The sequence below is a fragment of the Mollisia scopiformis genome (assembly GCF_001500285.1).
Source record: "Mollisia scopiformis unplaced genomic scaffold LY89scaffold_19, whole genome shotgun sequence".
Taxonomy (NCBI): domain Eukaryota; kingdom Fungi; phylum Ascomycota; class Leotiomycetes; order Helotiales; family Mollisiaceae; genus Mollisia; species Mollisia scopiformis.
In genome coordinates this window covers 260,752-286,630 of record NW_017263599.1, presented here as the reverse complement: position 1 = coordinate 286,630, position 25,879 = coordinate 260,752, and the positions used below count along the sequence as shown (strand labels likewise).

The 25,879-nt window shown below is 46.6% G+C and overlaps 8 protein-coding genes across 8 annotated transcripts; 3 read left to right on the top strand and 5 right to left on the bottom strand.

Moving 5' to 3' along the window:
* Positions 1-347: 347 nt before the first annotated feature.
* Positions 348-8,802, bottom strand: LY89DRAFT_721298 (reducing type I polyketide synthase; the record flags this gene model as incomplete). The annotated part of the gene is made up of 12 exons (XM_018218628.1): positions 348-1,202; positions 1,256-1,579; positions 1,637-5,790; positions 5,827-6,206; positions 6,312-6,471; positions 6,527-7,166; positions 7,214-7,370; positions 7,443-7,533; positions 7,588-7,933; positions 7,983-8,251; positions 8,326-8,455; positions 8,512-8,802. 12 exons carry the CDS (start codon positions 8,800-8,802, stop codon positions 348-350), a joined length of 7,797 nt encoding a protein of 2,598 aa, XP_018067601.1.
* A 716-nt stretch (positions 8,803-9,518) lies between these two features.
* Positions 9,519-10,397, top strand: LY89DRAFT_753811 (uncharacterized protein; the record flags this gene model as incomplete). The annotated part of the gene is made up of 4 exons (XM_018221294.1): positions 9,519-9,560; positions 9,614-9,632; positions 9,715-9,792; positions 9,865-10,397. 4 exons carry the CDS (start codon positions 9,519-9,521, stop codon positions 10,395-10,397), a joined length of 672 nt encoding a protein of 223 aa, XP_018067600.1.
* A 31-nt stretch (positions 10,398-10,428) lies between these two features.
* On the bottom strand, positions 10,429-12,189 carry LY89DRAFT_651352 (MFS multidrug transporter-like protein; the record flags this gene model as incomplete). Its single annotated transcript, XM_018212152.1, has 6 exons — positions 12,057-12,189; positions 11,883-12,006; positions 11,616-11,822; positions 11,198-11,560; positions 10,782-11,149; positions 10,429-10,736 (listed from the first exon to the last, which is right to left on the bottom strand). Exons 1-6 carry the CDS (start codon positions 12,160-12,162, stop codon positions 10,429-10,431), a joined length of 1,476 nt encoding a protein of 491 aa, XP_018067599.1. The 5' UTR covers positions 12,163-12,189.
* A 1,599-nt stretch (positions 12,190-13,788) lies between these two features.
* On the bottom strand, positions 13,789-15,560 carry LY89DRAFT_753803 (benzoate 4-monooxygenase cytochrome P450; the record flags this gene model as incomplete). Its single annotated transcript, XM_018221292.1, has 4 exons — positions 13,789-14,733; positions 14,795-15,242; positions 15,301-15,455; positions 15,513-15,560. 4 exons carry the CDS (start codon positions 15,558-15,560, stop codon positions 13,789-13,791), a joined length of 1,596 nt encoding a protein of 531 aa, XP_018067598.1.
* Positions 15,561-16,688: 1,128 nt separating this feature from the next.
* LY89DRAFT_672467 (uncharacterized protein) lies at positions 16,689-18,115 on the top strand (the record flags this gene model as incomplete). The annotated part of the gene is made up of 4 exons (XM_018213288.1): positions 16,689-16,902; positions 16,970-17,420; positions 17,480-17,968; positions 18,058-18,115. The coding sequence occupies 4 exons, from the start codon at positions 16,689-16,691 to the stop codon at positions 18,113-18,115; spliced, it is 1,212 nt and encodes a 403-aa protein (XP_018067597.1).
* Positions 18,116-18,444: 329 nt separating this feature from the next.
* On the bottom strand, positions 18,445-19,584 carry LY89DRAFT_753800 (uncharacterized protein; the record flags this gene model as incomplete). Its single annotated transcript, XM_018221291.1, has 2 exons — positions 18,717-19,584; positions 18,445-18,666 (listed from the first exon to the last, which is right to left on the bottom strand). Exons 1-2 carry the CDS (start codon positions 19,467-19,469, stop codon positions 18,445-18,447), a joined length of 975 nt encoding a protein of 324 aa, XP_018067596.1. The 5' UTR covers positions 19,470-19,584.
* A 347-nt stretch (positions 19,585-19,931) lies between these two features.
* LY89DRAFT_651349 (uncharacterized protein) lies at positions 19,932-20,816 on the bottom strand (the record flags this gene model as incomplete). The annotated part of the gene is made up of 4 exons (XM_018212151.1): positions 19,932-20,021; positions 20,069-20,375; positions 20,432-20,658; positions 20,709-20,816. 4 exons carry the CDS (start codon positions 20,814-20,816, stop codon positions 19,944-19,946), a joined length of 720 nt encoding a protein of 239 aa, XP_018067595.1. The 3' UTR covers positions 19,932-19,943.
* A 1,307-nt stretch (positions 20,817-22,123) lies between these two features.
* LY89DRAFT_753795 (HET-domain-containing protein) lies at positions 22,124-23,131 on the top strand (the record flags this gene model as incomplete). The annotated part of the gene is made up of 1 exon (XM_018221290.1): positions 22,124-23,131. One exon carries the CDS (start codon positions 22,124-22,126, stop codon positions 22,907-22,909), a length of 786 nt encoding a protein of 261 aa, XP_018067594.1. The 3' UTR covers positions 22,910-23,131.
* Between the last annotated feature and the right edge of the window lie 2,748 nt (positions 23,132-25,879).

Here is a 25,879-nt window from a genome sequence, read left to right as displayed (position 1 = left end):
TGCGATTCAAGAGTCCTGCGCAGTCCTTAAAGATGGGTTTCAATTGGCAAGAAAACAAAAAGGCAAGTTTTCCAGATGTATTAATTTCACCATCCAATCATATGCAGTTCTAGCGCGCTATTGTTAAATGCAGCCTGGCTGTCACATGTTTAGCAAAGGATGCATTTTTACACTTCACCAAAGCAATCACGAACACAAAATTTCAGTTCCATCACCAGTGGAGAAATTTGAAATAGTGACTGGAAAGTTGTCTACTGTCGAAGTTTCTCTATCTTTGGACACTCTTGTTTCAAGCTATTCGTCTTGATTGAAGTCTTATCCTAAAACTCTGCTACACGTGACCTGCATTATTCAGAACTCCATCTTGATTGTCGAAACGAGCTCTTTGCTGCAATTGCTTTCCCTATTCCTAGTAGTGTCGCAGGTCCCATGATCTCAAAGATTGTTACATCAGCACTTATCTCTCGCGCCAGCCAGTTGCGTAGTTCAACTCCGGCTAAAGAGTCCACTCCGTAAGATTCCATCTTGCTAGTCAGCTCAATATTTTCTTCTGGAATACCTAACACCTTGGACATCTTTTTTCTTAATCCTTCGGAGACCAAGAGACCTGCTTCTTGCAAACTCTCTGTACTTTCAAACAAACTTTGATACTGCACTGTTTGCGTGGAGTTATTGATTGAAGACTTCCACGTAGAAGCAATCTGATACATGTTCCGGAAAAGGGGTTGGCGTAGATAGTATGGGATTTCTTTCCCTTTCGCACAAATCCTGGAAGGAATGTCTATTCCAACAATCGGTTGGCTCTGGGCAGCAGTAAAAGTACGCTGCTTCGGATCACAGTAGTAATCAAGTACAGCGAAGAGTTGTTCAACAGTAATGGGTACCATAAGTCCGACACGCATAGCATAGTCCATGAGATGTGGACTATCTGCGACAATGCCCTCAGAAAGAATAACGCCAAGGTCTAGTGCTGTGGCTGGCAATTGCAAAGAATTACGATATTGGGCCAGTGAGTCCTGGTAAGTGTTACCAGCCGCGTAGTTGCTCTGGCCAGCATTCCCGAAAATACCGGTGGCCGAGGAAAGAAGTACGAAAAAGTCCATATCGTCAGGAAGCATGGCATGAAGATTCCAAGAACCGAGAACTTTAGGGTTCAGGCTCTCTTTCCAGTCTTGATATGACATACTTTCGAAGGTAGAGTCCTAGGAACATGTAAGTAAACATGTTGAGATTGCTTATGGAGTGGAGCACGTACCCTGAGGACCATCGCGGCCTGAAAGCATCCTTTGATAGGGGGCATGATCTTTTCACAAGCCAGCAACACCTCCTCAAGGGAATGCGCCTCAGCTACATCACACTTTGGAGCTTGGATCCGGACTCCCTCTGCACCGAGTTGGGCCAAAACGGCCTGTGCTTTCTCATTTCCTTCGGGGCCTGAACGAGACAGCAAAAGAAGATTCTTGGCGCCTCGGTCCACCAGCCAGCGCGCGATGCTGAGGCCCAGTCCACCAAGACCACCCGACACCACGTAGGTTGCATTCTGTAGCAACCGACATGCAGGTTTAGTCTTTAAACAGGTCTATTTGACCAATCAGCAGGGTTCGTGATGGGAGTCCATTAGACAACAATGACTTACTGGCACTTCTGAATCACTAGAGAATTCAATCACAATCTTGCCAGAGCTTTTACCACTTTGAAGAAGACGAAAAGCTTGCTCAGTCTCGGAGAGAGGAAAAACTTGGACCGGGAACGAAGGGGTCACAAGCCCCGCGGCTGCCAATGACATAACTTTCCCGAGTAGTGCTTTGATCACACCCGGCCGTATGAGAGCAAGCTCTGCAAGATCTACTCCGTAGAAAGATGTGTTGTTATTGAATGGATGCATTGGAAGACTGCCTCGCGAATGGATATCCCTCTTCCCGATTTCGACGAACCGACCACATGGTGCGATGCACTCCCACGATGCCACCAGACTTTGTCCTGATAACGAATTCAGCACAACATCGACACCGCGGCCATTTGTCATTCTCCGGACATGTCCTGCGAAGGCTGTGTCTCGGCTATACAAGATATGGTCTTCGGGGATCTTATAGACATCCATCAGCAACTGTTTTTTACTTCTAGATCCTACCGTAGCGAAGATCTCAGCTCCGATGTAGATAGCAATCTGTACAGCCGCTTGTCCAGTCCCGCCAGACGCAGCATGGATGAGGATAGTTTCCCCTTTCTGTAACCGCGCTACGTCGCAAAGACTGTGGTAGGCTGTACAGAATGCTACAGGCAGAGCTGCGGCCTCTGTGAAGGGCATGTTGTGGGGAACTTTTGTGATGCAATCAACGTGAGCTCTCGCATACGACCGAAAGATGTCGGCGCCGCAAAGAGCAACGCGATCGCCCTTCTGGAATTCCAAAACGTGCTGCCCGACTCGCTTTACCACGCCCGAACATTCACATCCAATGTTTTCCGAGTTGATGCGTTGCAAGATGGTGAGAACATCTTTGAAGTTAACGCCAATAGCGCGGACTTCTACTTCCACTTCATCGTGCGCAAGCGGCTTCTCCATGTTACTGTCCTCGATGAACTGTAACGAGTCGCTGAAACTGGGCGTCTTGAAATTCAGTTTCAGAGGTGGCCCTTCCCCAAATCGCTTTGTTCGCTGTGATAGCGTGGTCATCGTGGAAATGTGGTCATTGAGGCTGTCATACTCAATCAGGCGGTTGATATAGAGCAGCCCCTCCTTTTGCAGATATTCAGGCTCATAGCTCCCCTCCCCAAGACGCGAACTTGAGATGCGGAAAACCTTCGCTACTATTTCGGCATACTGGTTGACAGTAGCGGAGGACTGTTGAGTATCGAGGGCTAGCGTCACAAATTGGACCTTGAAGTTCTCCTGGCGACAGACTCGACTTAAACCCTGCACAATTCCATAGTCGGGACCTATTGGAGACTGGCCGCCTCCATCTGAAACCCACAGTAGGCTAGCAGCGGACGAAACAAGGGTTCGGATGGCAAGATATCCTAGGCTATCAAGATTTCGCAGCAGGGAGGAGCCGACTTCATTGATCAGAACATAATGCTGGGCTTGTATGTCATCCATCAGAGCTGCTTCCTCGACAGTCATAATCTCGGTTCCCAATATTTCTTGTTGTCTGAGTTCTTTCTTTATTTCCTGGGAAAGCTGCTGCTGGAAAGAGGCCGCGTTGTTCAGAAGGATGATCGGCTGAAGCATAGGTGGCAGCTGGTCCGAGCCTGCTGGAAGGGCTGTGGACACCATGATACTCCACCCGTGGCATTCTTCACTCTTGTAATCTCGAAAAACGATGTCAGTACCACTGAAACCATTGTCGATTAACACCTGGTGCCACTTTTGTTCCGTTATACAAGGACCGTTTTGTCTGTAACTTTCCGTGGCTATCCACCATCCAGGCAGAATTCCAAATGCAAATGAGTACCGCGGAGCCTCAGTATTAGTGACTTCACTGAGGACAAGCCTGCCGCCGGGTCTTAAAAGTTTGCGGACATTTGCCAGTGTTTCCTGCAATTCTTGGGTTGCATGCAGAACATTAGCAGCTAGAACGAGATCATATGTCCCCTCTTTGTATCCTTGCATCAACGGGTCCTTTTCGATATCAAGGACACGAAATTCCATCCTACTGAAGTGGCCAAACTTGCTCTTCGCTTTATCAAAAAATGATGGAGAGACGTCTGTGAAGTCGTACTGTCCGTAGCGAGGTGATGTTGGAACTGGTGCCAATAACTTCAGCAGTACTTTAGTCGTCGATCCAGTGCCAGCACCAATTTCGAGAATATTCATTCCCGCGTCCTTGTGAGCCAATGCGTCCAGGTACTGGTTAAAGACGTCAAAGCACTGAGGGGTTTCGTTCATCTCTTCGTAGAAGCCTTCCATGAGACCTTCATCTTCAAACAGCAAATGCAATGGGTCCACCACGCCGGAGAGCACATCGGGAAGATTTCGTCCCACTTTGATGAATGCTTTCGCTTGACGGCTTGCCATCATGCGATTACAAAGAGAATCTAAGTGGCTCCTACTCTCGAGCTGCTCTAAGCGTTGAATGCGTTCTTCCTGCGGCATTTTGGCCAGATGACCATCGAGGTGCTTCTGGATGCACGAGGCATACCTCTCTAAAGATGGAATAGGTTGTATATCTCTTGTTCTTAGTTCTTTCAACCCTGTTGCAATAAATGCCAGCGAGAGACAATCACTGTCCCGAAACCACTCAATCGGCTCGATTTCCGCTTCATAAGCTCGCTCGCAGTATCGTAGGATCTCTTCACAACTCATTGTGTCGAGATCTACTTTCCACTCCATCTGAAAACATAGGTGATCTGACTCTCCCTGTATATCAAGGTCTGCTTGCGCATTGGGAAGAGTGGTGACTTCAAGGCCATCAATTTTAGCTTTAAGCAATCCATCTGTTCTGCCAAGGACAGTGATATCCGACTGTGCAGTACGTCGACCGTGATACTGGGCCTTGACATGAGCGCGGACATCTCCTAGAGATGATACTCCGGCACTCGATATCCACAACGTCTCAATTCTGGTGGGCACCATGGTTTGTTTTGAAGCGAAGCTTCCTCTACTCAATGCTACGATAACAAGTTGGAAGAAATTATCCAGTATCGTTGGATGTATAATATGATGTTGAGTAGAAGACAATGATTCATTAGCACTTGGAGAGTCCTGCGGGACGGCATCAATGGTTGCGGTAGCTTCGCCCTCTGTGTTGAAGTGTATCTGATCCAGCAGCTGAAAAGACGATCCGTAGTCAAGCCCGATATGACGCAGTTGCTCGTACATTTCTGCACGCTGCATTGTGTAGGTACAAGACCTGGCAGCTGCCGCATGGTGTCCGTGTATACTGCTCAACATGTTGACTGCTTCCTTGTCATTGTATACTTCAGATGGAACGTCGCCATAATCTGCGTGTGTAGATCCACGGCAAATCTCGTCCCACTCCTCATCATTTCGTCGCTGATAGATTCGGAAGTCGTATCGCATGTCTTTCCCGCTGCCAGAATTCGTTGTTGGAACCAGACTGATTTGCGTTTCGGCTGCTTCGTCGGCACTGTGAAATATGAGAGCTCTGTGAAACTCTACTTCCTGAATCTTGTAGCCGACTACTTCTTGATCAAGCCTCTCTGTCACTTGCTTTGTCGCTTCGAGGGCCATGGCAAGCATGCCTGCAGCGGGATACAAGATGGAGCCATTCACCTTGTGGTCTGATATCCATGGCAGCTCTGCTTGTCGAATCATGAGCCTCCATTTTGGCTCTTGAGGATTCCAATCGGCAACTTGACTGCCAAGGAGGGCATGGTGAGGATGTTGTCGAAACCGAAATCCTTTGTTCACGGCGGACTCACCCCAATATAATACTGAGTGGTTGAAAGGATATTGTGGTAGATCTGTCAATACCGCAGGTTGACGAGAGGAGCTGCGGCCATGTCCATTCAGCCGGATCATGTCAACGGAAAAGCCTTGACATATCAAGCTCCCGGTGGCGTTTAGAAAGGTCTCATTTGCGGATTTCTTTCGTATTAAGCTGGAAACGTAGCTGACCTCGGCACTTCTGTTCAAGGAGGACAATATATCCCGTATAGGACCTTGGAGAGCCGCATGCGGGCCAATCTCGAGCCATGAGTGTGTAACAATGTCTTTTTTATGCCTTCTGTCAAGCTTTTTGGCCAGAATGCTACCTTCTGCAACGGAACAGCATTTCTGCATTGCTCCGAGAAAGTTGACGGGTAACACCATATTTTGGACCCAATACTCTGCGGTACAGAGTGTATCAGTAGATACAATCTCACCTGATACGGACGATACCATTACAATCTCTTTTGATAGCTTGACTTCGTCTTTCTCTAACGTCTTGAGTCGGTCGAGATACTCCGATGCTATCTGGGATACTTGTGGAGAGTGGTATCCCAGGCCAACTATTAGTTTCCGTGCAAAGATTTGCTGCTCCTGTAGGTCGGATATCAACCAGTCCACTTGATCTTCTGGCCCTGAGATAGTCACGTTATTTGGGCTATTAATACAGCTCACAGTCATAGACTGGGCATCAAACCTAGGACGGTGACCCACTTTTGTGAGTTGGTCGCGAACTTGTTCTTGAGATAGTCCAACTGAGACCATTTGGTGCTTGCAATTTGTGGATCTCTTTTGCAGCTCTGAAGCTAAATAACCCCTGTGATAAGATAGACGCATTGCAGTCATTGTGCTTACTGCTCCTACGCAGTATCTTCCCGTATGTTAGTCATGTGGGCCCAAATCGATGCTTGAGGGTACTCACGCTGCTGCAATCTCTCCAGAAGAGTGACCAACTACAACTGAGGGAATAACACCAATGTCTCGGAGTAAGTCAACCAGAGCAATCTGAATTGCTGTGGTTAATGGTTGGCTAAACTCTGGCTCATTGATTCTTGTGCTGTTTTGATCGGCAGCAAGCTCTTCTGGATAACATCGCAAGTTAGCTAAATTAGACGAAAGACGAGAAAATTAATGCACCTGTAAGCACCCAGTCACATCCAATGGTTGCTAAGCAAATTTGTGCATGTGACAGAGATTTCTCGAAGACGGGGTATATCCGGAGTTCTCGCCCCATTGCATACCACTGAGCTCCCTGACCGGTAAAGACGAAACCTAGATTGCGTCGAGTCGCAGGTAATTGCATGGGCTTCGACATTTGCCCTTGTATATCTTGCAGCGTTGAGACAGAATCGGCGACAAGATAGGATTTCCATGGTAGTGAACTGCGTCGTAAGTTCAATGTGAACGCTAGGTCGTCCAAAAAGGTGGCTTCTTGCCCCGTTTCCATGAGGTGGGCGAAGTGTTCGCCAAGCTCATTTGCAATGCGGTATACTCCTGATTCATCTGCAGCGGACCATGTGAGCAATTTTGCGTTCGTCTTCGCATCGATGTTGTGACTCGTGTCTAGTATACCTGGCGAAGACCTCCCATTCAAGTGAGCGTGTTTAATTTCAAGCGAAGAAACAGTAGTACGGTGGTTGCCACTGATGTTTCTTGATTGAAGATAATGATGCGCATCATCAAGGACGGCATGAGCATTTGTGCCCCCAAACCCAAAAGAGTTTACGGAAGCTCTTCGGACACCCTGACAAGGCCAGGAAATTGGCTCCAATGGGAACTGAAACGAGTGAGTATAGAAATATGTCACGTTGAAGTAAGTACTACCTTCAGCTTGAGGAAATCGGCATCAATTTGAGGATTCAACAAGTCGAAATTTGTATTTGGAGGGATCACACCCTTTTCCAAAATCTGAACTGTCTTGATTATCGCTGCTAGACCACTGGCACCTTCCAGATGTCCGACATTAGCTTTCACAGCGCCACTGAAGCGAGTCAGTCCCATTAAGAAGTTTACTCAATTATGAACTGGTGTGAACAGATCAACGCTAACTTACACGTATAACGGCTCATCTCCTGTCCTCTGGGCTTGAAAGCATTCACCAATCGCCCGTGCCTCAATTGGGTCACCAAGTTGTGTTCCGGTACCTAGACCCATCTTAGTCAGAAAACTTCACATCAAGTCCGCTACCCTAATCTTACCATGTGCCTCCACAAATCTCGTCACTCCCATATCAAGCCCTGCCTTGAGATAAGTTTCATGAATCAACTGCACTTGAGAAGCCTTCCTTGGTTGAGTAACACCGCCTGCTGTGTGCCCATCTTGATTGACCCCACTAGATCTGATTAATGCACGAATGGTGTCACCATCTCGGAGAGCAGTTGACAGTCGCTTGAGAATAAGCACTGCCACTCCTTCGCCCCTAGCATACCCATTGGCACGATGGTCGAAGCTATAACATTGGCTGTCTGGTGAAAGGAAATTCATATTAGATAGCGCTATATTGAGCTCCGGAGAGAAGATGAGGTTCGAACCAGCTACAATACCCTAAAAGACTTAGCACATTTGCGAAAAAACGTCCAAAAGAAGAGCTCACTATGTCGGCTTGCCCTGTCCAGAGACCATTACATGACAAATCCATGGCAACTAGTCCACTGGAACATGCAGTATCAACCGTCATGCTACTTCCTCGCAGGTCAAAAAACCAGCTCAGACGATTGGCGAGGATAGATCCCGCAGATCCAGTTGCACTGTGCTTTGGAATAGACTGCACGTCTCTCCAGACCATCGTACAGTAGTCCGTGATGAAGCACCCGACATGGACTGAGGTATTCGAGCCCCGGATTCTCTCGAGAGGTATGCCGGCTTCTCTGAATTAGCACAGCTCGGAATAGCACCACACAACTCTGCCTAGGTCAACTTGCCATTTTCCAATGCACGATATGTAGTTTCGAGAAGGCATCGCTGCTGTGGATCCAACATAGCTGCTTCGTGAGGTGGGATTGTAAAGAATGGTGCATCGAACGATCGAATATCTTCTTTGATGAAGTGCGCTCCGCGCGTACTCATCTACTTTAGACTTAGCCGAATGATTTCCTCAAATATGGTATTATTTCTCAGATTACCTTGTTCATTTTGCTATTGTCGGAGTCGTAGAAAGCATCGATATTCATACGGTCAGGGGGATAGTCTATCATTGCACAACGTTTCTGTAACATCATCTCCCAGAAAGAACTCTCGGATACGGCTTCTCCTGGAAATCTCATCGATATTCCCACAATAGCAAGAGGCTCGATGATATCTTGTTCGAGAATCACATTGTGTATTGGAACTTGATCTTGATACATGTTGAACGAAGTCTTGTTGTTGGCGCCTAGGACAGGACCCGCGGAATCTTGGGGATAACCTTCAGCCATTGTAATCGATAGATCTCGCTAGTGTTATGAGGGAGCTTCTTGTATTGTCTTGTCAAGTTGAGTGAAGCACTGTCTGCAATCCGAGTACAACCAGATTAAAGAAACGATAAGTTCACCTCTGAGAGCCAAACACTATCCCGGTCGAGGCCGCAACCGTCTTTTATCACCTTGGGGTTCCCTTCCAGCATGCAGATCACGCAGAATTGATGAGGTCGGAATGACAGTGGTAATCTAATATTACGACAAAAGGCACTTCCGTAAATGTCCCACAACTATGCTTGAATTTTGAATGAGGTCCAGAACAATGATAACACACAAACAAGTTCGAATATCACTGTCCTCCCTGACAACCATACATTATTCACCGATGCAGGGGTAGAAACTCTTGCCAGGACGACGGGGCTAATTTTCTTGCGCGTGCATTCTGCGCATGCCAGCCCGTGAGATCACTAACCCCATTGGCCAGTCGGAAGCAATTCCCAGATGTTCATAAGATCAGAAAAATCGCAGAATAGTGCTGGAGACGACGGAGCTCAGTCAACGTTGCATTCATTTATTCTGGAGCTGCCTTGGTCGTGACCAAGACCATGGCTATAAAACCCCTGAACACGTCCAGAGTTGACGATTAGGTAGCTCCTTTTCGAATTTCTCCCTGCTGCACTTCTCTGAACTGCCGACGGCTCAGCTATCCAACAAAACACTGAAATCCAATTAAAATGCATTTTCTCTGCCTCCACGGTGCAGGAACCAACAACAAGGTACTTGATTTTCTCGTCCGAAATCCACGTTTACACTCCCTGACTGTTGATAGATCTTTGACTTGCAGACAGGTGTGCCTCACCCCAATTCTCACCCTGGTTTGCAATATTGGCAATTAAGATCCTTGGAGCTTAATTGACTCGGGGGAAATAGCCACACTTAGACATGAACTTGGAGATCACCACACATACGAGTTTGTGGAAGGAACTGTTCCTTGGCCTATGGCGCCTGGTAAGCTCTCTTTCACGACCCAAAATTCCTGCACGAGAGAGGTGCTGTACTCACACCTTCCGCTTTTGGCAGGGATCTCCTCCATTTCTAACAGTGGAGAGTCGTACTACTCGTACTTCGACCCAGAAGCTCCAACGAGCGTCCTTGACGCGTTGCATAGCCTAGACGCATATATTCAGGCTGAGGGGCATTTCGATGGCGTTCTGGGCTTTTCGCAAGGAGCCTACCTAGCTGCGATTTATGTTGTTTGGAAAGCTCAACAAGATGGTACGACCGAATTTCGACTACCTTTCTCGTGTCTTCTTCTATTCTCGGCCGTCCGCGTCCACAATCCCCGGGCATTTGAAGAGAGGGGTGAGATCGAGGTTTTAGACCCTAATTTGGCCAAGGAGTTCATTCAGATTCCCACTGTCCTTATTTGGGGAAGCTCGGATGAGTGGAAGGAAGAAAGTGTCGCGCTGAGTAAGTTGTGCAATCCGAGACTTACGACAGTCTTTGTTCATTCTGGGGGGCATGAGATTCCGGGAATGGTTGCAAAAGGGGACATCACGGCGGTCGTGAAAGCCATGAGAAGGGGGATTTTTGAGGCACAATTCTGTACTTAATTCGAACCTCAGATCTTAAATTTTCAGCTATTCAAGTTGCCATGATTGGCTTTTTGGCCCACATCAATAGCGTAACCGGCACCTGTGCCACTGCAAAGCCTATCATTATCTTCATCTGCAGATTGTAGCCATGAGCGAAAATGGACCTGGTCATTGACTGCAATGATTCTGGCAATGAATCTATAGTACCGACAGATTGGAGCAGTAGCTCCACTTGATCAGCAGCCAGGATCCGTGATAACTCTGAACGCAAGAAGTTGTTCGTCACACTAGTTACTATTGCAAGGCCTAACACCCCCCCGAGCACTCTCAACTGAGAGATTGTTGCACTCCCAACTCCTACTCGACATTAGCCAGAGAACTTGCATGAGGAGCACAACTTACCAAGATCTCTCTTCTCTACCACATATGGAATAAGTAGAATCAGCACGCCATTGAACAGTCCCACCCCTATGCCTGTAAGAATCTGAAATCCATATTGAGAAGAATTTATCGTTGTGGATGTTGAAGTCATAGACAACCCCACCGTTCCTGCAATATTGAGAATGCATCCAGAGAGAAGGATCCAACAATGGGGTATTTTCGATTTTCCGAGAAGGATGGCCGCGAAAGCTGAAGAGGTTGGGACAAAGAGAACGAACGCAATCAAGCGTATTCCTGCCCGAAAAGCTGAGTCCTTGTTTATAGTCTCAAAACGCTGTGGAATCTGGACGGTGCATACCAAGAAGATGGTCCCTGCAAAGTACGAGTTTCTGTATTGTGTCAGCTGGGAATCCGATGTACATAGAGACTCCTCATACAGAAACATCCCAGCAGCGACACGATTTTGTACGAAGCGCCAGGGAAATACTGGTTCAGGGAGTGTTCTTCTTGTGGTAATGTACCATTCCCACATAAGGAAACCACCGAGTATCACAACGGTCAGCATCAGTAGTGAAAGTACCAGTGACGCCCGAAAAGGAGTCCCAGAAGCTGCTTGCTCTAATGCTGTTACTAGGAACGTGTTGACAGCGAGTAGCAGAACAGTCCCCAAGATGTCCACTCTTTGGACGGACTTCAAAGCGAAGCATCGTCTCCAATCTATCCATGGCTGTGGTTGGCGAGAATTTGTGTTTGGTAAGAACAAAATTAGCATCACCATAGCAATAACTCCAGCAGGAATACTAATGTTTCTTATCAATCTCCACAAAATCAACAGAGGCAGCTGAGACAACTTACTTCAGCAGAAAAATCCATCTCCATAATCCGTGAATGTTAATCAACCCGCCGAATATTGGCGCAAATGTGAGTGAGCATGTAACGACCAAAGTGTTCATGGCTGTATACATCGGCCACTTTCTTGGTGGCACCAATTCATAGAATATAAGCACGACAAGGGAGAATATTCCAGATGCTCCAATTCCTTGGAGACATCGAAAGATTATTCTGAAGCGTTTTCAATTAGCTCGAACTCGAACAATCTTTCTTTGGAGTATGAACACTCACAATTGTACCAGGGTTCGACTTGCCCCACAGGCTCCAGAAAAGACAATGAAGAGGAAGAGCGAAAGTAGTAATAGAGGTTTCCTCCCAAATATATCGCTCAACTTTGCCCAAATAATCATTAGTCCTGTCATAAACGTTAGGTCCCGTTTCGTTTTTCACTGGGAGTCTACCTACCACTATACGCCAAAAGAAACGAGTTGAACACCCAGGCGCTCTTATCAAATCCTTTCAACTCATTTGTTATTGTTACGATGGAAGTGCTGACTATGGACGACTCCATCTGCGCAATGAAAAGAGTCAGAACGAGCCTGAATGCATTCAATCATTAGCAACAACTACATAACGATACAAGGGGCTGTACGCAAGGGTGCTGAGACGAAGCTTCCACCCAGTTATGTAGCCATCTTCAGCCATTTCCTGTGCAGTCGCAAGGTCATTGGACTTCTCTGAGAGTTCGGTTGCAGCTGCATCTTCTTTGACGGAGCAGTTGAAGTCTTCCTCGACGTTCTTCTTTTCTTGCTCCATCTTGTGCTCTGCAACAGTAAGTAATTGCAATTGCAGTTTTATCTGTAACCGTGACTGGAAGAAGACTGCGACGGTGGTTTAGTTGAGAATAGCAAAGCAGAACGAAAGACAATCTATGGTGATCAACACACTCTGAAGCAAACAGTTCTTCGAAAGCATGCGCTCGGCACTTGACCGGCAATTAGGCTATGTTTTAAGCAGCTGCTCAAGCCGAGAAATTTAGAGATCTCCTTTATGCCAATACTTGACCGGCACTTGGGTGGCCTAGTACAACATTGCTGCAACGTTATCAATGTTGCACAGGTCTCAAAAATCGATACCCTCACGTTGATGTCAGACACAAGTACATGATCATCCCTGCCATAACTCAGCCTGTATCCACTCAACTGTGATTCTTTAAGTCCCCGTGCAAGAATGTTGGCAATAAAGACGTAGTTGCTGACTGAAGCTCGTATTCGCATATGCTGCATCTCGAAACGCCACCCTCGGCGATGGAGCGCGACGGACCGTACCGTGACATGCATCACAACGGCACACTCGCCACTGACGATGCTTCAGCTCTCGGAGATGAATGCAGTCGTAGTCGCAAGGATGAAATGGCGAATGTTGGAAGACTGAAATAACACGGGAATGCCGACGTTCATGTGAGTCTGCCGTTGTATGCAGAATATGATCACGGCAAATGATCGATACTTACACCCGCCTCAATCTTACGCACGTTCAATTGACTCTGATTGGGTTTCAATGTTCATGTTGGTTCTTGGCGACTCCGCGTTGTGTTGCGGCCAAGGTCTGGCAGGGGGAATTTATCCAGGTGCAGTCAAAGTAGATAACTAACATCTGCAACAATTTAAAAAGAAGATCAAGGAAGCAAGGAAAGACTGAGAAGCCATCACTTCATTTCTGCAGGGCATTCCTGGCCTATAGCGGGTGGTAGAGCTGCCTTCTTGTCTAGAATGTTGGTCGCAAAGGGGATCTTAGTGCGTCCAAAGGTCACCCATCCATGGGATCGGTACCGATATAGCCAATATATGCATGCATGTGGCTGCTCCTATCGATGCTCTTCGTGCCATGCATGCACTTCGCAGTCGCCGCTTTTGACTGCTGAGTGAAACGCTCTCGTCAGCTGCCCAACTGCATCAATAGGCAACAAACACCGATCTTACTCTGAATAAGGTCAGTGTGCAGAGGACAGCTGTGCCCGGCGCATGCCCCAGCGTCTATGTCTGAACTCAAGATATCACTTTGGAGTTGCGCCACGATCAAGGAGAATCCAAGCTGTGAAGTGTGTGATATCAATTATTGAAAAGACTGTAGCTCACATGCACCAAATGCATATGAGAGCGTATCAGACACAATACTCTCCACTGCGCAGACTTCATCATGATCCCCTCTTCTTGAACTGTACCAGTGGTCCATCCTTGATAGTGATGTATGCATCTTTCACTTTAAAGTGATCTTTGGACCTCATGCCCCATTCAAGCTCGAGAGCGCCTTGCCCAAGGATACTTCCTGGTGCCGGTCGTACATCCATACGATACAGTGTTCTCCCAATAGTGATCAAGAGCTCCAAGATTGCTAATTTCTGACCCACGCAATTACCAAAACCCATTGAGAAGGGCTGGAAAGCTGACTGTGCCAGAGCAACATCTTCAGCCGTCACACCTGTAGCTTCATCAACAATCCAGCGTTCCGGTCGATAGACAGAAGGATCTCCGTAGACCTCTTCGCTATGCAAGATCGCCCAGTGCGCAATGCCAATCATAACGCCCCCCGGAATAAATTTTCCATCGACCTCAATACCCCCTGGCAGCACCTCCCGAATCATTTCACTTGGCCCAGCAGGAGTCATGCGCATGGCCTCATCGAGACAAGCACGAAGATACTGGCAAGACGACAATTTTGTGCCTCCAGTGATTTCATCGACTGAATCAAATGTTTCTCGCATTTCACGTACAACCTTGTTATAAGCGAGAGAGCTTCGACTGATGTAAAAGAAAAACGAACACAGAGCAGTAGACGTAGTATCTGCGCCGGCAATGATGAGCAGATTCGCTTCTCCATTGAGTTCTTCTGGGGACAGAGCTGCTTCACCGGTCTCTGGGTTCTTTGCAGTGAATAGATAGTGAAACATGTCTTTGCGTACGTTTTCTTCGTCGAGTGCTTTCAGTTGTGCCTCTTCCTCTTCCTTGGTGCGTTCCAACACATTAGCATCAACGAAGTCATAATAATCTCTCACCTCCTTGGGCGTAAGGTGTTGGAAGATATTGTCCAGACCCCTTGGCTTTAGCCAAACCCATAAATTCAGCATCGGAGATTGGGTAATCTTACTCTGGTCAGCACTGATATAGATGATGGGTAGGGGACGTTGTGAGAAAAGGACTCACAGGATATATGAATTGCATATACCCAGAAATTGTATGTGGTATGATCTTGAAGGGGTTCTCCTTTTTCTCTTTGATCTCAAAAGACTTCCCAAAACTCAGATCTCCCATGATATCAAAAGTGAGAGATTCTGCTAGAGTAGTCATGTTCTGCGGCTCTGACCAACCACTACTGGTATTGTCAACGAGCAACTCACACCATCGATCAACATGTCTGATAATGAAACTCTCGGCAGCACGGACTGCTTTTTCCGAGAACACGCCATTCAGAATCCTCCTTTTTCGTGCGTGTACTTCTTTGTCCACGGTGCTCAATGTATTTAGATTTTGGACGTTCCTGGGCCAGACCTCGTAGAACTTTCCTTTCTTCACGTTCGCCTTAGCACCATATATGATAGGATAAGCATTCGGGGAGGTAGAGAGGACACCGTTCGGATGGAATCGAAATACGCTTCCTGTCCGAAATATGCTGTCAGTTTACCAATAACGCTGCTATGCTAGATTGCTACTTGCCGTAGACTTGATGGCACTGCCAAAGCCAGATATGGCGGTAGCCAGTCATAGCATGATAAAAGTTTGGCAGTGCAGAGACCTTTGCCCAGAACGGACCCGGAAACTTCGCCAATGGGCTGAAATAGAGGTTGTAGACAACATTGCCGATGATCTTCCAAGACAAAGATTAGCAGATTCCATAGGTATGTCGTAGATATTTTCTCCTTACATAGCAGATGATGGCTGTAAAGCCAATAAGCAACAAATGGCCAAACATTTGATCGAGCGAAGTCCAGATGACCCTAAGAGAAGCTGCTGATGGGTGTCGGATTTAGACTTGCTTGAAAAATCGACTATGGTGTCTACCTCACAGGTGTCTGAAGATTATGATGAACTCAGCAAAGTCTCAGCTGAGGAGAACGTTTCTCTTTGGAGCAAGTTTCTGTTCAACAATACAAAAGAGCTGCGTTGGTTCCAGCTCTCTGCGACTTCGAACGATCAATAGCGGCGAGTCCGTGCAACCTATCATGTTTAACCGAGACATGCCGACCAACCCAAATTGTTGCTACGCCGCATAAAACCAACTTGTGCTCACATCCGCGAAAGTTTTATCATATTTCGTGCATTGGTGGTCTACTTTTTGGTACTCACATGCTGCATCGTTTCTGCTCAGACGCATGATTTACATGTGTTTGGTTGCCATCAAACGGCTAAACAACATGGCTAGAACAAGCGGATGATATACATGGATGCTGGTAATGTTGGTGGAGTAAAGTGGCAGGGATATGGGCAACATATACACTGGAAATGGTCGGAACGGTCCGAAGCAACAAGCACAAGGATTCCATTGGTAAAAGGTGAAAACTTCATGAGACGTGGCGTACCGTCCAGTTTCCTGGGACACATCTCCACAATGAACACTACGGTACGCCCCTCCTGCGCATTGCAATCCACTGCTCTTGTCAACTTTTGATAGGCGCGGCTAATATTCTCGGTCCTTCATCTTGACCTAGCTAGGTCTCCCATACTTGCGATATCTGCGAGCTCTGTGACCCGTTCTGTGACCCGAGCTTGAAGAACAGTTGTGTCACCTTCTGTTCTATGCCTTGCTGCTGAACAGGCTGAACATCGAGCACCAAGTATAGCTCCCTCGCGATCGAAGGAACACAATGTCCTGGTCCTTGCCATTGGCCAAAGAACAAGGGGCGGACTCCTAGGAAAGCATCAGTCCTTCAGGTCCGGGGATGGTGTTTCAGTGTGGTTCGGTGACTTTTAATCACTCTGTCGAAGGACAAGACGCTGTCCTCAAGCTTTGATAAAACGTTTCGATTACAGACCACATTTGCCAGTCCTCTATGTAAGGTTTCGAATTTTGGCGTTCATCGTCCTCTGTGGTTAGCTTCCTATGGCTTACACACAATCATATTCGCCAGAATACCTGGCTGCGAATCGAAGTCAAAGACTGACCAATGTGGCTATTGTTTTCGGTGTCCTCGAGCCAATATTCGTTGGACTGTTCTACATTTCTCGATGGAAAAGCGGAACAGCCCATCGCTGGGATGTGTACCTTATGCTATTGGCACTTCCTCTGTGCTTCAGTCATGTTATAGTCTCCTTCTGTAAGTAGACCACTCCATTAGCCATGTAGATCTTGGAATTACGATCGAGATTTAATGGTTTTCGTAGTATTTGTAAGATATGCTGGAGATGGTCATCATGTGGTCGCAGTTCCAACGAACGAAATCATCATTTGGCTCAAATTGACTGTGGTTGAAGATTTCACCTACGTCGCCTCTTGCACCTTGCCCAAGATAACCATTCTTACTTTGTATCTGCGAATCTTTATCGAGAAATGGCAGCGCTATTCGGTCTTCGTCGTCATTGGAGTACTTCTTCTCAACTACATCGTCTCAATGTTGTTGAACTGTGTACTTTGCAGGCCATTTGCCTACAACTGGAACAAAACAATTCCAGGCGGATATTGCATGGATATAAAAGAGATGTACATATGGTACAGTCTTCCGAATATCGCGACGGACATCATCATCATCATATTACCCCTTCCGACCATTTGGGCTCTTCGGATGTCAAGGAGTCAAAAGATTGGGGTGATAATTACCCTCCTTACAGGTAGTGTGTAAGTGATCCTTTGCTTACATATGCAAGGGTCTTGAGCTGACACTTTTCTGCCCATAGCGGAATCATTACAGCGATACTGCGTCTTGTTATCTTCATTACCATCGATGTGTTCCAAGACATTACTTGGCTCTCGATCGATATTATGACATACACTACAGCGGAGCCCGGCGTTTACCTCATTGCCGCTTGTCTGCCCTCCCTACGTCCTCTCTTCAAAGGAATATTCAAGTCCAAGAATTTTAGCATTCAATCACTTCGCTCTTTGCTTTTCAAAAAGACTCGGACAGACGGTAACTCCTACTGTGTTCCCAACGCCGGAATATCAGACAATAGGTTCCATCGACTAGACGACTTCACAAAATCTGCTGCTTTAGGAGATGGGACAGGAACAAAGGCCACTGTCACCTACTCCAGAGAGATGGGAAGCGAGGTTACACCGTCGCCGAGCTCAACAAAAGTCGACCTCGAGAGTAGTTGCAACACCACCGATATTCGGGTCCAGAGAACTTACTGTCTGTCTTCTGAGGTCGGGAATGTAGAGCGCGTGTGAGTTTTCAGGTGAATGTCTATGGGGGCGTACGACTATTCCCGATTCTATTGTTGGATGATCTTGGTATGCTATTTGACAGCTATAGGAAGGCTCGTGGTGTTGGTTCTGTACTTCCCTACTCAGAATCACCATGCTATTGGTGATAATTATCCTCTATCTGTGTCAACAATGTTGCTAGTCTACCTGTGCCTCCAGTTTTATTTGCTTTCGGCGTTAAAATGAAAACTTTCGCACCGAAGATCCCTTCCGAATTCTTGATTCAAAAGAATAACGTGCTTGGTAAACAAAAGATATTTTCCCTAATTGAATACTGCTAGAAAAGGTCACAACGACTATGTGAGAACAGACCATTTAAAGAATCTAAGACCCTCAAGTTTCGCTGCTCCAAGACTCCTGGCCAATCGAGCCTGTCAATAAAAGTCCCCCATCGTTCCCGAACTCGGTACTTTGGAGTTCTTCAAATCTGGACAAATCATAGACGAGACTGTGTGTCTTGTCCCAGCTTCCCCAGGATCTCTACAATCTCACTTGCAACTAGCTTTGGGTTGTCTCTTTGGATAAGATGCCCACAGCCAGCGGCAATAATAGGTCCCTTACTCATCTCCGGCGAGGTTATTTGTGCAAGGCCGATATGGTACTGGTGCCAAGCCGGGTCAAAGTATGTCTTTGTCATGATTGTAGGAAGACCAACTGTCTAGGTGTGGATTTAGTTCATATATTTAGATCATTGAAAATGTAGCTTACTTTCTTCACCTGAAGCGGGAATATCTCAGGATCATGTTCGACGACCGTCACAAATGGCATTCCTGACTTCGATCTGGGTAGCGTCGGAGAGTCTGGGTGTGGCAAAAGAGTGGGCAGGGTACCTCGCCAGATTCCCTCAGGGTTTCTGCTCTCACTACCATATATTGGGAATATCTTCTTTCTTGCGTCTGCACAAAGATCTGGACTAACTCCAGCGGGTAAATCTGATGCAGAAAAGCCAGGAGATTCGGGATCGGGGAATAGTGATACTGTGTCTGAATTTGCGAGGGTTGAATCCAGAAGAACCATTGCTACCACCGTTCCTGGGAACTCAGCAGCGTAAAGTCGAGCAATAGCGCATGCTACAGAACTCGCGACGATCACGATCCGCAGACTGTCGACATGAATGTAGGAGGTACCAATACAAGTTTCCTTGATGAATGTGATCACTTCTCGGAGGTCGTGGGCGGCGTCAAGACAATCACGACCGTGGCCTTTGGGCCTCCCGGGCGCTTCTGGATTCCGACCAACTGAAGCTCCTTGACCAACTCGATCATACATCAACATCGGAGGGCACTCTAAGAGACCTTTCTTGAGAATCGTGGCGACTGGAAACCAGGCCACCTGTGGAATGTTGATGCCATTAAGAAAGACAATAAGTGGCTCTTGCCCCGGCTGCTTGGATCCTGGAGAGAACGTGCAGCTCAATTGGACGGTGGGAACTCTACCCAGTTTGACAAAGAAATTCTCCATGGTAACAGCCTGTACAATGCAAATATATGTGCCGAAAAATATATGATTGACAGTCTTTGACACAAAGAAGGTGCCTGTATTTGTTGCGTAAGAGGCGTGTTATCCCATGAGTTCGTCAACGGGCTGATGCGCGATATATCAATTGCATGCGCTCGTATGCCTAGTTTTGAGGGGTTCATATGCATCACGAGTCGGCTGATGTTGGCAACCAGGTTCATGAATCACAAGGATCCTTGCATCTCGATAGTGTTGCTCCTCTGCGTGGCAAACAGCAGAATAGAGAATGCACCTTATCTATGAGGGGAAGGCGATTGTCACTGAGAGGAGCAAGGGAAGTGAGGCAGACATGATACTGTAACATTGAAGTTCAATCCCAGAGTGCGATCCTTGTTTCGAAATAGCAGACCTTGGCAAGCGCCTCGCTGAAAAGTCGAGGAAAACTGGAAAACATGTATTGTCTGCGCGTATTAAAAATCATATCTGGCGCTCAATATCTGCAACTCTCGGGATCTTGTGCAGACTAATCTTCCCAAATTTAGCCACCAACTCGATCTAATCCGTCAGTGAACAAACACAAAAAGTCGATTTACGAAACATACGCATTGGTGCACCATTTCTACATCATCCTTCTTCACGCCTAGCCTCCTGATCCCTCGCAGGTGCCAGGTAGTCTCAACTGGCATATTCTGAATCATGATGCCGGTCAATGTCACCAACTCCGTCTCAACAGGGCCCAGTATATCATGGTTCGAGAGAAACAGCCCGTATACGACCTCCCAGGAGATAAATTCAAAGTCTTTGTGGGCAATAAACCTATCAGATCCCGTCGTCAAAGTATGTTTGTACAAGGCCTTGAGCCACTCTTCTCCCCTGGCGCGATTTTCAGGTCCTGCTTGCCACCCTGCTCTGAAAGAGGCCTCTTTCAGCTTGCATGTTTGAGACTTTTCGGGGTGTTTCGTTACCTGGAAAATGAGTAGTCCCTGTCTTCTGGCCGCTCAAGTTTGACTATGGCAAACAAAGCCTGAATGCATTTGGGTGCTCCTTGGATTACAATACTTTTGACCAGGCCTTCGCGTAGGCGGCGCACGAGAGCCTGGCGGGACTCGGAGGTTGAGTATTGAGATTTCTTGATGAGGTATGTGTACAGAGTTCCCACATGATCAGGCTCTACGTTGACTAGGGCAGAGAGCTGAGAGAGATCAGAGATAGTAAGTCTGGAAGTGCATCTTAGAAACCTACGGCAACCAGATACCATGTGTCCTCTTCAAGCGTGTCGGGGAACGTAGCTTCGAGTACTTCGAATAAGGCCACAGCCATTTCTGGCGACGGATCTTGGGTGGTGCTCATTGCAAAAGGAGTGAAGTAGATATGTCGAAAATATGGATTTGAAGGGAGGGGTTGTTCTCTCCCTTTATGTTGTGGGTTACCCTGTTAAAACCCTAGTAACTCACAATGGCGCTTAAACCCCGTGAACGGGAGCCGGAGTCTGTGGAATGAAAATATCAATATAATACTGAATCATTATTTAAGAAATCAATATATATGAAATACTTCAGGGTCGATACAAAGGGTGAGTCTAAGATTGTGGATTTTCAAGATTAATTTTGTGAATTTTGTCAAAAACTTAATTCTTTCATTCATATTAATATTCGTATTCGGGCTTTTCCGAGCTCTGGCCAGGGATCGATACTCACGATTATGAATTCCGAACACATGCGCTATCTGTATGATTCGATTCTTTCCAGTCCTTTGCAGTTCGCGGATGAGGGAGAGGATGATTCGAGCTGTGGTCCTGGTGGTCCTAACCGGCAGCGCTGAGACAGGGCTCACAATGCGCTCACAACGCTCAATCAATCTTACAGAGGATTCTTAGGAGGAGAAGGGCCCTGATATCGAGGCTCTAGTGTTCCAGATTGACGCTCAATACTACTGTAATTCGGCGAAGCCTCTTCGCAAACCCTATTACTACTCGCTTGCGACTCGGGACCTCGACGTGTCATTAGATCAATATCTTCGGTGCAGACACGACGCCTTCTGCCCCCAATTCCGCTCAAACTCTCCATCCCTTCGCAGCCTTACACCTCTAAAATGAAGTAACCTTTAGTCTGCGCCACGAACAAGCATCGTAGCCGATATGGTAGCCTATTCCGACCGGATGGCTTCTGTGAAAGTCCTGGCAGTGGCCTTATCCACTTCGGAGTTCTTTTGAAATCTTCCGTCGTCATCTCATTATTCCTACCTACTAACTCTGGAGATAGTCCAAGATAGAGCAGCAGCAACATGGTCACACAGGACATCAGCTCGCCAGAGCTTCATAGCGAGAAGTACTCAGGTAGTCTCTGCCTAGAGTGCCAAACGGTCTTCAACACCTGGTACGAACGAGAAACTTGGAAATGGGGGAGGTCGAATATCTCGCATCATCCTATCCTCGACCTTGAAAATTGTCCTGTCCGATTTGCCGCATACTCTTTACCTCCATTGGAGATGAATTCCTCCGATGGATTCAGGAAGCAAATCCTCCCCACGTCAAAAGCACTGTGATAGTCACAAAAGCTCGTCGTTCCAACTCTGAGCTCTACGGACTGAAATTATTATATCCACAGCTGCCATGGGATATGAATGCTTTACAAGGTCTTAATCCCTCATCGGTTCACATGCGTCCTGCTCGTAAGTACACCACAGCCTTATATGATCTCATTTACTCACTGTGCTTCACAGCATTGGGTAGCGATGCTGTGGTAGGAACCATACAAGCAACGACAGACTGTGAAGCAACTTGGCAATTGGTTAGGACTTGGCTTCAGACATGCGAAGAATCTCACCCAACATATGCAAAGCGCCACATAGAATCAATCCTTCCTACACGACTGATCTCCGTAGGTACCACGAATAGCGAGCTGAAAATTGTACCTTCGCAGCTCCTGTCCTCTGACATACAATATCTCACGCTGTCTCATTGTTGGGGGAACAAAATTTTCACGACACTTAGAATGGAGAATTACTCTGACTTCTTGACCAATATCCCGGAAGCTGGTCTCAGCAAGACTTTCAGGGACGCCATCTATACCACAAGAGAACTGGGCTTCAAGTATCTTTGGATCGATTCCCTCTGCATCATCCAGGGTGACGACACGGATTGGCAAACCGAATCCGCTCTCATGGGACACGTGTACTCCAACTCTTCTCTCAATCTCGCCGCAGCTGATGCACCGGACGGTGATACCAGTCTTTTCTTTGACAGAGACGACACCCAGTCGCTTGCATGGAGAGTATCAGTCCCAATCGTGTCAGGATCCCACGAAACCAGGGTCTGGGACTGTGAACTTGCATCCCTGGCAGAGGACACGATAAGTCATTGCGTACTGGGCACCCGAGCATGGACTTTCCAGGAAAGGTTTCTTTCTTCAAGGTCGCTATATTTTGGACGTGCTCAGACATGATGGGAATGTCGTACTATCGTGGCGCATGAACTATTCCCCAACTCAATCGGGCACGATTTTGATTCGGTCACCCAATTATGCCACAGTCTCATGGAAGGAGAACCAGACTTCGATGTTGCCACTGCATGGTACAGAGTGGTTCTCAAGTATAGCGGTTGCAGTCTAACTTATGCTCGCGATAAATTAGTTGCTGTTTCCGGCGTTGCAAGGCTTCTTGCTCCACGCTTCGGTCCGAGATACCTAGCTGGATTGTGGGAGAAGAACATGGCCGCCCAACTCATGTGGTTTTTATTTGAATTACCAGAGTATCACCATCCAGACGTTACCTCTCGGGCGCCTTCTTGGTCCTGGGCTTCCACAGACAATAGAGCCAGGATAGCCGATTGTGTGCGCTATGGATCATATACGACTTTCGTAGAAGTCATTAAAGCAGAAACCACTTTCCTAAATGACTAATTTGGAGAAGTGACTGGAGGATACATACACATTCGTTGTCTAGCTATCTTGCAAGGCACCTTGGATCTTGCAAATTGGGAAACGAATGACGGGCGCCCGCTCCGAATTGATATACTAGGCCATGGAACTGCTGAATGGGGCATCTGCCCGGACCGAAAAATTTCAGAGTTGTACGACACTTCTTACTTTGTTTCTATTCTAGAAGGTCTTGATATCAATGGAGATCTATCAGTCTGGGGTTTGATTTTGAAGCCGGCGGGGAATAGGGAATTTCGACGAGTGGGCGCTTTTGAGGTTGATAATGACAAGGAAGTGCAGGAGATTCGGAAGACCATGTCAGAGAGGAAATCTGTGGAAATTGACGAATCCTTTTGGATGCTTGAGACGGGGTTTTCTGCAATTGATGGTCAACGTCCTCAAACTATTAGAATTATATAGTGTACTTTCAACATTTTGAGGATCCTCTCTTCTATACAAGTAATAAAGACAGAAGAGATTATTTTTCACACGCCCATGATACAAGAAGGATGAGCTTGAACTAGAGAATATATAGTATATACTAGTATAATACATAAGATATATTGCTGTCATCTCGTTCATCTGTGTTCCCGCCACCAATACGTTATATCCCAAATAAAATCCAAACCTTCTCCAGATCCCCATCCACATTTTCTCACCTGCCCTGCCGGCCATCTAAAGATAACCACGTTGAAGACGCTTTCCAATAAAGGATAACGAGGGGAGAACCGATTTACCAAGCGAAGATTAGAGAGCAAGGCTTAAACTTCGAAATCGGTAAAAACAAGACAAATTAGCGGAGAGTAACTTTTTTGAAGAAGTAGAGAAGGCCAAGGAGGAATTAAAGTTAACGAAGGGCTTTTTCCAAAAGTTTACAAGAAATGAGAATATTAAGAAAGGGGCTTTGGGGGAAAATAGTAAGGGAAATAAAATAGATATAATCGAACGTTTAAAGATTGAAGCATGAGGCTATAGAGGCTTTGAGATATTTAGTTTCATATTCAAAAAGGAGAGACACTAAACTCCAAAAATGAAGGAATAGGAGATAGAATAGGAGCTGTAGACTCACAGGAGCTGTAGACTCACAGGAGCATTCTTCTGGGAGCCCAGCCCTCCTAGAAATTTTGTCCTAGCCGTCATAATGATCTAGGAGCCATGATTTTCCGTGAGCATTCTCCTGGGACCGCTGTCCCAGAAACTTTCTCCCCGCCGCCATGTTGGGGTGGGAGCGTTTTCCTAAAAATTTTCTTGCGGGTGCCAATAAGAAAGTGTAATCGTGAGGAGCCAAACGAAGCGCAAGCCTAATTATCCGAACAGTCATCGATATGGATCTAGAAATCAAATACAAAAAAACAACATTGAAAAGACCCAAGACTCTGCAGAGAAATTTGTAGAAGGATATCTAGGTCGTGCACTAAATAAACCTACTTTTTAAGATTTGTGCACCTATCGGTTCCAGAAATAAGGAACCTTGTTACATATCATTAAGAACGAAGTCGAGAAAGTGGTATTATAAAAGGCTAAACCGCGATAATTATATTCTCAGAATTGAGGGTTCCCATCTGGCCCCACGTTTTGTTTCAAAAGGGGATGATTCAGGCCCGGTGGTGCAGTCAACCCTCCTACGATTTGGAGGGATCGCGGGTCCAAACTTGGCTCCCATGCTCCAACTTTTATGTACCTGTTGACCAGTGACGCCAGCAGGCGAAATGCCTAACGTGAGGCCAACCCCAACCCCTAAGTAAATCATATTTCAAACTAGAGCAGTCCGGATCATAGTACTACAGCTCGCACTGCTCTGATTTAAAGTATGCTGATTCGGCACACTACAGCTACGAGTACACTGACCTTTAACACTTCAACCTAAACTACTGCAACTTATAATACTACAATCTGCAATATATCAATTTGAAGTACGTAGATTCGGCATACATTCACGTCTGAATATTGTGCGTTCTAGTATGACGAATGCTTAACTTCACGAGATTCAGATTCACCTCAAAGAAACGCGTGTTATCGTACGACTAAGCCGGATGAGACATCCCAATACATATGCAAACAGTATTCACGCATTTACGGAGGTCCGAGCGTCCAAAGGGCCAAGGTATAAAAAGCGAGTTCTCCCCGCACCTTAATCTTCAAGACACACATACTCAGAGAGTCCTATGACCCATGGTTGACTCCGGCTCCTGAGAAGCTGTAGCTAAGCTCTTAAGAGTGCGGATTATCACACCAGAGCAAATTTGTTAGTGCTAGATGGACAATCCGCAGGATAGGTCGATGAAAGAAGTGTGTCCTTCTCGTTGTCAATTCGATATTGCTATCAACAAAGAAAACCAAATTCGCAATAGCCGAGCAATTTAGTATCAGAATAAGGACGAAAATACACCTCTTATTTGAGAACATTTGGGCTAATCTCATCTTGCAGTTTAGACAAGTTAATTCAAAGAGAGCATCAAAGCGCGACAAGAATTCATGCTAGTTCTGACATGCTTG